General features: G+C 50.7%; 1 protein-coding gene across 1 annotated transcript in view; it reads left to right on the top strand.

Annotated features, from left to right (window-relative positions):
• WDR60 (WD repeat domain 60) overlaps positions 1-14,358 on the top strand; it is a 56,119-nt gene that overhangs the window by 21,597 nt on the left and 20,164 nt on the right. Inside the window, exons 7-14 of the mRNA XM_029920827.1 lie at positions 370-424; positions 4,810-4,887; positions 5,430-5,646; positions 6,451-6,553; positions 8,454-8,583; positions 10,741-10,852; positions 11,553-11,638; positions 12,844-12,973. Of these exons, the coding sequence (XP_029776687.1) occupies positions 370-424; positions 4,810-4,887; positions 5,430-5,646; positions 6,451-6,553; positions 8,454-8,583; positions 10,741-10,852; positions 11,553-11,638; positions 12,844-12,973 (911 nt within the window). The remainder of the gene's footprint in view (positions 1-369; positions 425-4,809; positions 4,888-5,429; positions 5,647-6,450; positions 6,554-8,453; positions 8,584-10,740; positions 10,853-11,552; positions 11,639-12,843; positions 12,974-14,358) is intronic.

Below are 14,358 nucleotides of genomic sequence, written 5' to 3'. Positions count from 1 at the left end.
TTGACTGAAAAAATTACAGGAGTTTTCTAGAACTTTCATAAGGATATAGAGTCATATATGTACGTGTGTGTGTACATATATATACATATATATATATATGTATATATATATATAGTCATATAGAACTTTGTTAAAACACATAGTTTCTTCTCTCTGTTGAAGATACTGTCTTCCTAGGATTGCTGCTGGCATAGTGAAGATGTAGGAAGAGCTGAGTATCTCTTGTTCTAAAGAAACAGGCTGGACTTCAGCCCGTCTACAGCCGTTCTCAATCATATCGGATATTGATGAGCCTTCACTGAAGTATAAAGTGTTTTATGTTTCAAGTCTTTGCTTAAAATTAATTTTGAATTTGATCATACTTTCTAGGTATGCAGAGAGTTTAGTAAAAAATAATGGAAAAGATAAAGACTCAAGAAAGAAGGTAAGACATTTATGTTTATTTTATTTTATTTTTAAGTTTATTTATTTTGAGAGCGAGAACGTGAGCAGGGGAGGGGCAGAGAGAGAGAAGGAGAGAGAATCCCAAGCAGGCTCCTCGCTGTCAGTGTGGAATCGACATGGGGCTTGAACCACAAACCCTGATCGTGACCTGAGCTGAAATCCAGACTCGGACGCTTGACTGACTGAGCCACCCAGGCGCCCCGCGTTGATTTTGTTATGCAGCACGATTCCTGTGAGTCTGTTTTTGATTCCCCTTGAAAGCAGAGCCTGAGACAGGCCGTGCCTGCAGATGAGTTAGTCCTGAATGGTAATTCCAGGAGGGCATGGTAGACGTATTTAGATGAAAAGACTCAAATAGATTGAAAGCGGGAAACTGGACAAGGTAAAGCATCAGACGGCACGTGTGTCAGAGCTCGAGTGCCTGCCCTTGGGTCAGACGGAATCGACTCGGAGACTAGCGAAGGAGCCGCATGGTGGTGCAATACTCAGCTCACAGGACGATGTCACGATTGTGAGTGCGCGTGCGCCTGACAGAAGAGCCTTAAAATAGAGAATTAAAGGGAGAAGTAGAGAATTCTACAGTGGCAGGGCCTCTGGCGCCCCCTGTCGCGGTGGGTAGAGCAACAGTGTCTGACGCAGCACCTTAGGCCGCTTCCGGGAAGGGACAGGCTCCTGGAGACGCGAGTCACTGAGGCCGCCTCCCCAAGAGGCTGGAGGTCTGGCAAGCCAACGACGTCCTGACGTCCGTATGGTAGGCTCCCTGCAGGGACGCCGGCTCACGCCTTGCTTGCGAGCTCTGTCCCGTGTTCACCCTCAACAGCAGCACACCACCCCGGCCGTGCCCTCCTGCCCAGGTGTCGGTGCTGGTGAGCTGTTCCTAGTCTGCATTTCAGCCCAGTGTCAGAATTCCCATCGGAAGAGTCTAATGGAGATGATCACCGAGAGGTGCTGGGCTCTGGGCTTTTCTCATTCAACTGTTTCCTTAGTTTGTTGTTTTGTTATAGGTGATGTGGCAGATTTGGGTGATTCTTTCTGAAGAACAGTTTTTTCTGTCACCTCTTTGGTAGTTATCTGAAACCCATGCCCTGAGATAATTATCTTCAACGTTTGTGCCGAGTTTCTATGTATCTCCTTATCCGTGTGCGCACACAGAAGCACGCGTGATATGACATAAATCAGATCACACGGCATGTGTTGTTTGATGTGGTTGGTTTTACTCAGTTTGGGGAGCTGGTTGGAGCAGTCCCCCCCAGCTAAAGCCACACCTGAGGAAAAAGAGGTAGACTTACAGGGCCTGCTTCCCCTGTACTCCTTCCTGTGTGTAACATTTTACGGCCGTGTGCGGACGCACCTCTGTGCGCACACGCCTCCCCCCCCCCCCCGTGGTGTCCTGTTGTTCCCAGCGCGGGTGGAAACCGTGCCGTTGGAACAGTGCGCACCTCCCTCGCTCTTTTTATGGATAAATTCTTGAACTAGAGTGGTTGGATGAAAATAACTTAGATTTTTTAATGTTTTCCTTCTGTCTCCCAATTCTCTTCTTGAGCTCCAGATTAGCACTGTTCATCAGAGTTATAACATGAGCCACGTCGGTAGTTTTAATTTTCTAGTAGTCACATTAAACAAGCAAAGAAGAAACAAAGTTCATTTCAATTATATGCTATAATCAATATTTCTGAAATATCTTTTCAACATGTAATCAATATAAAAAATTGTCAGTGAGATATTTGATGTTTTTTTTTTTTTTTTTGCCAGTAGAGCAAAATTTTTGATGTATTTTTTCCCTGGAAGATTCTTGAAGGTATTTGACAGCCTGTTTTAGCTTATAATTGGGTCATATGTTTCGTAGCATCGATGCCGAGCGCATCTTGTTTGAATTCTTCAGCATTATGGAAAGCCTACAATGTGCTAGAGTAGCTTTCTGGACACAGGGAGAAGCTCTTTATTCTCCTCACGGGAATCCACCATGCTGACCCCCGGTTTTATGCTCTGAGCAGTTGTGGGCAGTGACGTCTAGGACTTGTGCCTTCCTGATGCCAGTGACCCAGGAACGGAAGTCCGCTTCCTCGCCGGCACAGGGTCACTGGCACTGGGAGGGTCCCGTGGTGCCCCCTTGTCCACGGTCAGATACCCGCGGGCAAAAACGGGCTGGAAGCAGATGACCCTCTTCTGCCACCTCATCCGAGGTCAGTAGTAGCCCAATGCCATGTCACACGCCCGCTCACTCCCCTCCCCTCGTCACGTGGGCATCTCACATCATCACAGGGAGGGGCCGATGCAGGAGAGTGAGGTGTTTGGAGAGAGACCCCAGAGTCACAAGGCTCTTACTACAGGATATCGTGATAATTGTTCTGCCTTGTTATTAGTTACTGTTAATCTTTTACTCTGCCTAATTTGTAAATTAAACTTCACCATAGATGTGTATGCATGGGAAAAGCATGGCTTGTGTACGATTTGGTGCCATGCGCAGTTTTAGGCATCCACCGGGGGTCCCGGAATGCATCCTTGTGGCTCAGCGTGGGGGGCACCACAGTTATTATCTCCATTCCTCAGAGGAGAAGACTGAGGCACAGGATTGCTTGCATGACCTTGTTTGTGCATCTCGGGGCCAGAACCCATGTCCCCAACTATTGAGGGCAGTGCCTCCGCGGGGGAACAAGTGGGCTCCGTGGCTGCCCTGCCCGGCCGTGCTGCCTTCCAGCAGAGCCCACAGGGGGCTCCAAGGCCAGGAAGTGCAGAAAGTGCAGTAGAGAGAGTGCGTCTTTTACATTTTGCCAAACACATGCCTTTTCTCCCGATACTTTGCTTTCATAATGCCTTTTTATTAGGGGAATCATTATTCCTTTTATTTATTTATTTTTAATATTTATTTTTGAGAGAGAGAGAAACCGAATGTGAGTGGGGGTGGGGAATAGAGAGGGAGGCACAGAATCCGAAGCAGGCTCCAGGCTCTGCTCTGAGCTGTCAGCACAGAGCCTAATGCAGGGCTCAGACTCCTGCAATGTGAGATCATGACCTGAGCTGAAGTCAGTCGCTCAACTGACTGAGCCTCCCAGGTGCCCCTCATTATTCCTTAAAAATTTTTTTTTTTACATTTATTTATTATTGAGAGACAGAGAGAGCACGAACAGGGTGTGAGTGGAGGAGGGGCAGAGAGAGAAGGAGACACAGAATCCAAAGCAGGCGTCAGGCTCTGAGCAAACTGTCAGCACAGAGCCTGACAGGGGGCCCGAATCCACGAACCGCAAGATTGTGACCTGAGCCAAAGTCGGTCGCTCAAACGACTGACCACCCAGGCGCCCCTCATTACTCCTTTTAGACAGCAGAACATTGGTATGAAGGGAAGGAATAGATTCTAAAGACATTTCACTTGCACTGGAGAGTCCTGGGTTGTGCCAAAGGCATCTTGGCTCCAGGGCTGGAAGGACGTGACTGCTCCGCTGAGCACGAGCTTGGACGCCACGCCTCCCTCGGTCGGGAGAGGAGAGGGCTCTGCAGAGTGCGGGGCGGGGAGAGTCCCAGCCCAGTGAACAGCAGCCTTCTCTGCTCTGTACTTAAATTCAAGAAGGTTGAGGAAGACTGAAGAAGCCAGCTGGAGACCTCTCAAAAGAGGCGCTTCATTATCAGTGAGACAGATCAAGGTAACAGATGATTTTCCGAAATATAAGCCAAATCAGGGAGATCAAGGAAATGGCACCATCCGCTCATAAGAGGAGATCGTTGAGAACTCTGCTCGATGCCTCTGGTGAAGGGGCCGCTGGGCTCTGCGGGTGGTACTTTATTGTCATCGTCCTGGTGGGTTCGAGCTCTGCAGAGAAGTGACACATCGGCCCTGCTGTTCCTTGGAGGAGAGGCTGGCACACGCTGGGGTGCGTTGTTTGCTGGGGTGTGAGCAGAGCCGCTGCGGGTGTGGTGTCGGGTCTCCGTGAGCTGGGAACAGGACTGGGCAGTGTGATGCCAGCAGGGAGCACGCCTCCCACCGTAGAACTTGGTGAATCCCCCTGGTTAGCCCAGGCCTGGAGGGACCAGGCCACAAGGCAGGCACGCTCCGGTTCCGCAGGGCTGGGGTTGGCACAGCCCGTCTGCCCTCTGCGAAGAGGAGAGGGACGCGCAGATCAAGTCCTGTTACACATCTTGTCAGAACTGTACAGTTTCTCGAAAGGGCGGGTTCGTAAACGTTTGTCTCTTTATGGCCATACTGGTTAGGAAGGGTATTTCTTAAAGAGTTTGAAGTTAGGCTATGTTAGTTTTATAAATACATTTTAAAATTAGCAGCATTAAATGAGTCTTAGGAAACATATTTTCCCAATCTATTTGCAAGATTCAAATTTGTTATTGAATTTTTTGTTTTTTGGGTTTTTACCCTAGGAAATTGAAAAGGAAGACACTGATCTAGAAAATGCTGGAGCTGATGAATTTACAGCTTGTGCTGAAGATGATTTTGAAGTTTGTATCAAAGTTAAAATTTTTCTTGGCTTAAAAATAATTTGTTCTTAAAATCTGCTTAAGTACAGTCACTTCATAGCTTCACTTCTCTCTGTTTGGTACTCTTACTCCAACTGTGTTTCATGAAGCTTGTTACCAATATGATGTGAGTGAGTAATTTCACAGGTTAACCCATTAAAGGCAGCACACTAGACGTGTGTGTGTGTGTGTGTGTGTGTGAATGAACGTGTGAGCAGCGTGTATACTTACACACCGCTTTCACATCCTCCGCACAAGGAGGTTCGCATGCTTCCGTTGTTAACGGTTGTCAGGGTATGTAATCTACACGTTGTGTAATCTACATGGTGCGGTTCACTTTTAAAAAAAAGGCAGCTGTTCATGGAGATTTATAGCTCAGCGGTGTTGAATCGTTAACTGTAAGAATCTTTGTTAGCCATAGTGAACATTTTGTCTGTTTTAAATTCTAATCTGTATGTTTTGTTTCACATGAGTGTTTAAGGTAAGTTTGTCTGAAAGGTTCCCAGCGTAATTACTGTTTGTAGGACTACGAAGATGACTTTGAGGTTTGTGAGGGAGAGGACGACAGCTCTGGGGAGCCGGAGCCAAAGGAGAACATCGAAGAGCTTCCTCTGGCCAGAAGAAAGGAGATACAGGAAATTCAGAGAGCCATCAATGCCGAGAACGAGCGGGTCGGCGAGGTGTCCTGCAAGCTGTCCCAGAGGCGAGGTCTTGTGGAGGGTGACAGGAAGGCAGAGAGAGGTAGGTGCGTCGTCTCCCGGGGCAGCAGGGCCCCAGGCCCTTGTGGGTGGGGCCGCCTGAGTCGGGGGCAGATGTATGAGCGCTCTGGGCTCCCGCGGCGACGCTGGATGGTGGTGACACGTGTGTCACGACCGTCCTAGGGGAGAGCGGCTGCACACGGCCCCTGCCCGCGCCTGCAGCCTGCGGGTGGCTGTGTGCGTCATCCTGTGCCTGCTCGGGCAGGAACCACCAGTCCTGGATGTGGCCCAGCCCCTCCCCGCCCCATCTGCAGCACGTGCTCCTGTTTTCTGGGCCGCCGTCTCTGACCTTCCACAGAGGAAAGTGTGTCTGCAGGAGGCTCGGGGGGTGGCTGTGGAGGGCCAGCTCGGGGGGGGGGGGGGGGGGGGGGGGGGGGAGACAGGTCCACCGAACAGTCTCAAGGTCACTAAGTGAACCCTTCTTTCTCAGGGATTTCTTGTGCAAAACTAGAAATGTGTCAGCTCGAAAATTCTTGGCATCTCCTCCTTGCCATGATGATGTCACTCATAAGAGTGGAGTAAATATTTTAGAGTCACTTAAAGAGAATAAGTAATAATTAGTAATTAATACAGCCAATTAAGGCTAGTAATTAATGTCATGTAGTCATCCAGGTGAAGGTTAGGCAGAGCGATTAGTATGCCTGTGTCGCACCTGCTGCAGAGACGGCAAACCTGAACCGGCAAGTGGAAGTGTAGCATGTTCTCCAAGTTTATAGCGAAACCAGGGAACCTGTCCTGCGTGAAAGAAATATTCCAGTTGTACAAAATAGCTTTTTTTTTTGTATAGATGCAAACAGTTCCCCTTCCAGAACCCCTGTTTGTGGAATTTTCATGGATTTTGCAACAGCCTCACGCCGTCAGAAGAGTCGGACTCAAGCCCTTAAGCAAAAGTAGGTGTGTTGGGAACTTGTGAAGGGTATTATGGAGTTTTAACATACTTCTACATACTTAAAAAGTGGAGCTTTTCTTTTTTACTTCCACTACAGACTTTAGGTACATTTTTAAATTTGTGCTCCGCTTGTCCATGGTCAGATACCGTGTTCCTAGTTAAGTGTGTGCACTGCCGTGGCTCCCGCAGCACCTGGGGCCTTGGCCTAGGTTCGCGGGCACAGGGTCACGGCTGAACACGACCTGCCTGGTCCCGTCTGCCTCTCCGTGGGCCGTTCCCGCTCAAGGCCCGTCACCCTGTGCGTCGCTCCTCAGATGAGGACGCTGAGGACGAATGGTGGTGACGCGCATTGGGTGTGATTGTCCTTGTGCCTCAGGCACTGTGCTCCCTGTGTGGTACCTGCTTGCTTCCGTCCTGGCAGCCCCATTTTACAGATGAGAAGAGTGAGGCTCAAGGTCACTATCTGGTGAATGGTGGAGCTGAGTTTTGAACTCAGGACTACCGGACGTCACAGTCCAAGCTTATAATTACCTTACATTTACAAATCTGTAAAATTAGAAATTTATGAAAGTCAGAGTAGGTAGGCTCAAGTCAAGGGTCTATCATATTAAACTCAAATATGATTTAGGAATAAATGTAAAAATTAAATATGTTTTTACAAACTGTTTAAAATCCATCATACAATCTAGCTCAGTCCATGGTCTTAGCAGGTACTCAGTAAACTTTCCTAAATGAACAAATAAATCACGAATAATAAGTTTTCCCATCAGTTTTGTTGTCCTTATATTTTGGACCTCCTATTTAGGCAGTAAAACCAGTTTTTGCCACTATGGCTAGGGTTTGTTTTTTCATTTAACCTCATTCAAGTCTTGGAAACTACATCTGGTTGAGAATAAATAAATTTTATAAATTCAGAAACAGAACCACACAGTGTGATGTTTAGGCATATATAAATGTGAGATAATACCATATTTTACAAAGCAAGAACAAGAATATTTCCAAGTTCTGTATAGTGATTGTCATGGGCTGTGGAGGCTCGGGGTGTGTCAGGGAGGGGCCCCAGATGGGCACAGATCACCCCTGTTTTGTGGTCCTGGCGTTGGGCAGCGTGTCCTGGATGGTGCTGTATCATGACACCTCGTGTACATGGATTACACGAACTATTTCAGACAGTTTACTGAACGGGGGGGCTGGAGATGATAATCTGGGAAGATGGTGGCAGTGGCCAGAGTCGGGTTGTGGAAAGGCAGCAGTTGCTGGTGAGGCCCAAAGCGGGTGCACGAGGAAGATGGAGCGGGTCTCATCCGCGAGGCACCCGGGTGGCGGAGCTCCGTTCTCCACACACGACCGAGCGGCAGTGTGCGGACGCCACGGTGAAGGGAAGGAATGACCCCATGCCCGGGCAGGCAGCGGGCGGGCAGCGGGGCCAGGGCCGGCCCTGGGCACGCCAGGTTCTCGGACACCGGAAGGCGGGGCCGGAGGGCACCACATGCCGCAGTGTCCCAGCAGCCTCGATGGCAGGAGGGTTGTGGGCTGCGTCATGTGCCGCACGGCGCCTTCTGTCCCGTCATCTTGGAAGAGTGGCCTGAAGGACAGGATGCAGCTGGCCAGCTGTGCTCTGGCCACAGCCCGGACGACATTACAGAATGTAACCCTTCTGGCCAAACGTCAGTTCGTGGAAAGTTCTAGGATGCACATATTGTAACTTTATTTGGTGTTCACTCAGGTGCACAGAATTTGGTTGGTTGATGTACCGTGACTGTCTTATTTTTAGCAACGACTCACACCCACCAAAACTCTGTCCTCAGCAGTTGCCTGCACCTGAGCATCAGGTTTCTTGTGCTCTCTCCTTTGCATACTATTCACTTTAACATTTGTCTCATTTCCAATTTACTTTTAAGGACACGCAGTACAAAACTGCTTCGGCTCATTGACTTGGATTTTTCCTTCACTTTCTCTCTTTTGGATCTACCGCCGATAAATGAATATGACATGTATATCAGAAACTTCGGGAGAAAAAATACCAAGCAGGTTAGTACAAGACGTATTCACCAAGGGACAGAATGCAGGTAACAGACAGCAAGGTGTACTTGGGCTGCGCGTGTCTTGTTTCAGAATTCAAGAGCTTGGGAATGGTGTGTGGGGGGCATGCACTCAGGGAAGAAGGGACCCCTTTGTCATGCGGTTCTCACCCAGCCCTTGTGCAGGTGCGCCCAGGGCTCCAGAGCACAGGTGGACGGCCCGCGTGGGACGGGGCGTGCTCCCAAACTTGCACATAGTCTCTTAACAGCCAAGCAGAATGTTAGGCTGCATTCCACCCCTCCGCCTCACCCCGGTCTCCGGGTGCCAGGCGCCCGCCCTGTCTCTGCCTTCGTCTCGTCCATCTGTGGATTCCTCATCGTCCATGTCTGTTCTCTAGGTGACTCCTTCCCTCAGGATTTGTGCTGCCCCCTCCGCTCATTCCAGAGCTGCCCCGCCCACACCGCACAGCTAGCTACTTAGTCGGCCAGCCTCCCAACAAGGTTGCAAAGTGTCTGCAATCAGAAATCACCGTTAGGTTTTCCTATTGTCCCTGATCATGTCACCAGTGAGCAGGTGCTGGTGTTAGGTTTTCTTCTGTCCCCGATGGCGTCACCAGTGAGCGGGTGCTGGTGTTAGGTTTTCTTCTGTCCCTGATGGTGTCACCAGTGAGTGGGTGCTGGGGTGCCCTTGCTCCATCCGTGAGACCCTTTCAGTGGTAAGAAAGTCACAGGGCAAAGCTCGGAGAGCTGATTTCGCGTCTGGCTCCCTCAGGCCTGGTGTGGATGGTTTAGCTTCTTTGCCTGTTGTCCTCATCTCAGAGCTATTAGGAACAAAATTCTCTCTGGGAACATGAAGCGGTGTTTGATTTTGCAGAGCCAGTGTGTTGTAAGGGAATAGGATATTGATGGGCTAGGTGGCAGTATTTTCTTTCTTTTGGTTTTGGTTTTTTTAAATTTTTTTACATTTATTTATTATTGAGAGACAGAGAGATGGGGGAGGGGCACAGAGAGAGGGAGACACAGAATCGGAAGCAGGCTCCAGGCTCTGAGCTGGCAGCACAGAGCCTTATGCGGGGCCCGAACCCATGAACCGTGAGATCATGACCTGAACTGAAGCCGGATGCTCAACTGACTGAGCCACCCAGGTGCTCCATCTTTTTTTTTTTTTAAGTTTACTTATTTATTTTGAGAGAGAACATGCATGCGTGAGCAGGGGAGGGGCGGAGCGGGGAGAATCCCAAGCAGGCTCCGTGCTGTTGGCACAGACCCAGTTTGGGGCTCGATTGCGCGATCCTGTGAGATCACGACCTGACCTGAAATCAAGAGTCCGATGCCCAACTGCCTGAGCCCCCAGACACCCCCGGGTGGCCCTGTTTTCAAATCAAAGCTCAGTTGTGTGGGGATGAGGGAGTGTCAGTGCTGTGTAGACAGAGGTCGGGGCCCGCGGGTTCCTCCCGAGAAGACTTGCATGGGGGGATCTGTGCCCGGATAAAGAACGAAGACGGCCAGGAGGAAGCCGCAGGCACAGAGCAGCCTCTCGGGGCAAGTTCACGCTCCAGGTGGGAGCAGCTCCCGCAGCTGCAGCCGCCCGGGCTGTTTGGGGGTCGGGGTCACTGGTCCGTCCAGGGGGCTGCGGCTGCTGCAGGGGGTCCTTCACATGCTTCCAGGCCTTCAGGAAGCTCCTCCCACAGGCTGGGAGGTGTGTGGGGGGACTCGGAGCATTCTTTCTCCGTGGGGAGGCCTGTGCCCTCCGTGCACCTGCAGTGTGATGGGTCTAGGGTTCCCGGGGCCACGCAGCCCCAAGGTCGTGGAAGCCACAGGGTCAGGACGTCGAGCACTAGGGTTTTAATATGTAGCTTTCTTTTTATCACTGTGCTTCCCTCCAGCTCACGCCTGTCCTTCCCCTCCTGGACTGGGACTCTGCCTCTGTGCCTCCCTCCGGTGCTCTTCCCTACTCCGTACCTAGCTGGTGTGACTGTTTGAAATGTTTAAGACACAGGTGGTCTTTGCAAGATGGTTATTTATGCTATGATACTTTTGACAAAAGCAAGAAGACTCATTATTTTTAATTTTTAAAAATTTTAAATTAAAAAGGTTTTTTTAGTAATGAGAAACTGCTCTGAAGTGGAGACCCAGTGCTAATTCCAGCATATCTTTTTTTTTTAAGGCGTATGTTCAGTACAATGAAGATAATGTTGACAGAGACATCCAGACTGAAGAGATAGAGACCAGGGCGGTGTGGACCCAGCACCCAGGCGAGGGCACGGCCGTGTCAGGGGGTGAGGAGTCCTCGCTCTTGGCCGCTGAAAGGGCAGTGTTTGTGTCTATGTTTGGTCTTGTGTTCATTAGATCTCTTGCCCTTTCTACTCACACCCTCTCCTCTCGGTGTGGCGAGTGTGACGAGTGGTATTCCCCTCCAGCTTCTGGGGACCGCAAATCTCCGTGCTGAGCCGGAGGCCTGGTCCGGTCTTGACCAGGGCTTGTAACATGTTTATTCCTCAGCATCCGGAGGGTCCACGTTGCAAAAAGCACTTTTAAGTGGGTTTCGGAGCGCTTTCTGCTCTTAAGTCGGGGCCGTCGGGCCTCCCGAGTTAGGTGCGGTCTGCGGGCCTGTCGCGTCAGTCCGGGGGGAGCGCCCCAAGAGCGCCGCTGTCCTGCTTGGCAGCGGCTGCTGTCCCAGGCATCGCCCCGTGCCAGGGGCCCGATCGCTCCCATTGCCCAGGTAAGCCGGGCCATAAGGAAGGAGGCACCGGGACGTGAGACTTACGTAATGATGACATTGATGCCTTTAACTGGTTACGTTACTGCATGTGAGTAGGATTCTGAATAGACTTTCCATAAAACACAGTGCAGTTGTGTTTGAAACAATCACGGTAGATCTAGAGAATACAGCGTAAAATCCTTCCGCTTTTCCCTCCAGGGCTCTTAGCGTTTGTTTGTAACAACACTTTGAACCCTGAGGTGTGTTTGTCTCTTTAGGGAGCGGGAGTGACGACCTGTGGGACACGGCCGCCCCGAAGGTCAACACGCCCCGACTGTCCCGCTTCCTTCGGGCCGCCTGCCAGGTAGGCGCCGCCGCCATGGCCATCGCACGCCAGCCCCTGCGGGCGTGTGTCCCCTCATGTGCATGTTGGCTGCTTACGTTTTAAAATAAATATAGACTGAAAAGCAGATAATAAAATTAATTTGTGAAGATACTTTTAAGTTGCCAAGACATACACTAGGATATTTGAAATAAAATTAAATTCGTAACGTTTTAACTGATAAAGATGAAGGGCAGGCTCTGCTGAAGCCCGTGTCCATCGGGACTTCTCCCCTCGCGGCCGGTTGTCTCGTGCCAGCCCCCTCCCCTCGCCCCCCTGCTGTTTCTGCACATGCGCAGCCCCATGCGGGGGACCCGCTCCAGGGCAGGCTCTCAGAGCCATCGGCAGTGTCCGTGCCCCTCAGCGGCGTCAGGAAGAAAGCCGTTCGTGTGTCCTCAGTTGTCTCCTGTGTCTGTGTGCGCGGAGTAAGCCTGTGTCCGTCGGTCATCTGCACAGGCGGTGGTCACTGCCTCCCCGGGCTGTGTTAGGAGAGCCCTTGCTTTCTGAGGTTGATTGTACTCCCACATAATTGCATGTGGGTGTACATGCATAATTGCACTTTAGGGTGAGTTCATGGGTGCAGGGTGAGGAGAAGGGCGTTGGGCTGGGGTAGGGGTGAATGAGGACAGAGCAGGCCTGACCGGGGGTCAAGGCTGGCCTGGCCCCCCCAGCTCTCCTTCCTCTCCTGTAGCCCATCCCCCCATGCTGGTGCCATCAGTTCTCCTGACCCTGCCACGTCTCCCCTCACCGGCTGTCCCCCTCCACGTGACCTGTCAGAGCCGTTCCAGTGGCTTTCTGCTCAGAGCGTCCTCACCCCGGCCCCCTGAGAGCGGTGTGCTGTGTGCACGACATTCTTTAGACGCCTTTCTTAGACAGGGAACCTGGGCTGGTCAGCCGTTTCCCTCCTGTTATTTTTAGCATAGTGTTTACTATAAAAAATGACATCTAACTTCAAATAATGGGTCTCCTGTGGAGTTTACATTAATGGAACTTTGCCTGTTAGTTTCTGTTATTGTGCAGGAAGGGCAACATAGTTTCATGTTGCATGATGTGCATTTCTATGACGTCTTGGAGTTAAACTGTTATTTTCGGAGATGGATGCATAGGTGATGATTTGTGTTTTGTTTTTTTCTGTGAAAGTGAATACGTTTGAAATGTCACAAGGGACTGTTCTCTGTCTTTGAAAGGTGATTGCGGTTTTGCTTGAAGAGGACCGGGTGGCGGCCGAGCCCAGTTGGAACGCTGCGGCACAGGACAGCGCCCTGGGGATCAGTGACCGCGCCTTTCAGCTGAACACCAGCCTGCCGTTCCTCCAGGGTAAGGGGCTGTCCTCCCCGCGCTTTGCACGTGATGCCAAGCGTTTCTGTTGGAATCATGGTCTTTACTGTTGCATCCTGTGCTAGTGGCATGGGGATTACTGAGTACAGAACAGCGAGAGTAGATTCAGCCTCTGCGAACTCTGAAATGCAAGGTTGATTTTGTCTAACCGTGTGTTAGAGTCACGTGGACACTCGCCCGAGGTGATAACAGGAGGGACGGGCCATAATTGAAATGAGTAGAAGCTGAGGTTCTGTGTGTTTGTTTTAAATCATGTTTCCTGGGGCACCTGAGTGGCTCAGTCGGTTAAGTGTTAGACTTCAGCTCAGGTCGTGATCTCATGGTTGGTAGGTTCAAGCCCCTTGTCAGGCTCTGTGCTGACAGCTTACTCAGAGCCTGGAGCCTACTTCATATCCTGTGTCTCCTTCTCCCTCTGACCCTCCCCGCTCTTGCTATGTCTCACTCTATCTCTCAAAAAATAAATAAATGAAAAAAAATTAAATCATGTTTCCTTTTCAGTCCTGTTGCTGGGCTTCTCTTGGTTTGTTGGGGGGGGTCCCGGGGAGCTGCATGAGGGAGTGTTCAGTGAGAGCGGTGTGAGCCGCCCCGTGCTTCCGCGGGCCCTCAGACCTCAGCTGGGCCCCGGGCGCCACATGCTGGGCAGAGGACGCCCGTGCCGCCACGCACGTGAACCTCCTCAGCGGCTCAAACAAGCTGCGTTTGCATGGCCACATTTCTGTTTCTTGAGCTGGTCACCTCTTGGCTTTGGTTCCGGCCGGGAAGTGCTCTCCACCCTGGTCCTGGTGTGTGTGAGGACGGACAGGAAGTTTGTTCAGTTTGTTAAATAATTTGTTTCTCGCGCTGTATTTACACAGGATGGTGCACCTCATAGAAAGACTAAACACGTATTCAGAGTTCTGGGACAGCAAATAAAACTTCACGTCTTACTCAGCCTCACCGGCTGCTCCCAGGCCCTGGTGCCCTTGACCTCGCTGTGCCTTCTGTCCTCCTTGCTGTTCAGAGATTTTTGACTCACATTTGTTCCTTTGCATTTAACGTTAACAAAAATGGAAGAGTTAAAAACCTTATGTTCTTTGAGGGACTTTTGTTTTTAAAAGGTAAGAGTTACTCTGTAGGACAAATAGTGACTCACTGTATCTACACCGTTCACAACATGCACATTCCCATTCCCGTGCCCCGCCTCACCCCGGAAGATGGAAGTTAAAGATGTACTTTTTCTGGGAGCTGATGAGCAACAGCAGCTTTACAAGACCAGAGGGAGCTTGGGTTATGTCCAGGCGTCTAGGATCCTGTGTGAGAGACACGTGACGGGCACGTCTGTCCTCACAGGTCAGGGCCCGTTGGTGTGGCGGGCGTGAGTCCAT

This window comes from Suricata suricatta, chromosome 2 (genome assembly GCF_006229205.1).
Source record: "Suricata suricatta isolate VVHF042 chromosome 2, meerkat_22Aug2017_6uvM2_HiC, whole genome shotgun sequence".
Lineage (NCBI taxonomy): Eukaryota > Metazoa > Chordata > Mammalia > Carnivora > Herpestidae > Suricata > Suricata suricatta.
This window is presented reverse-complemented; position numbering and strand designations above follow the sequence as displayed.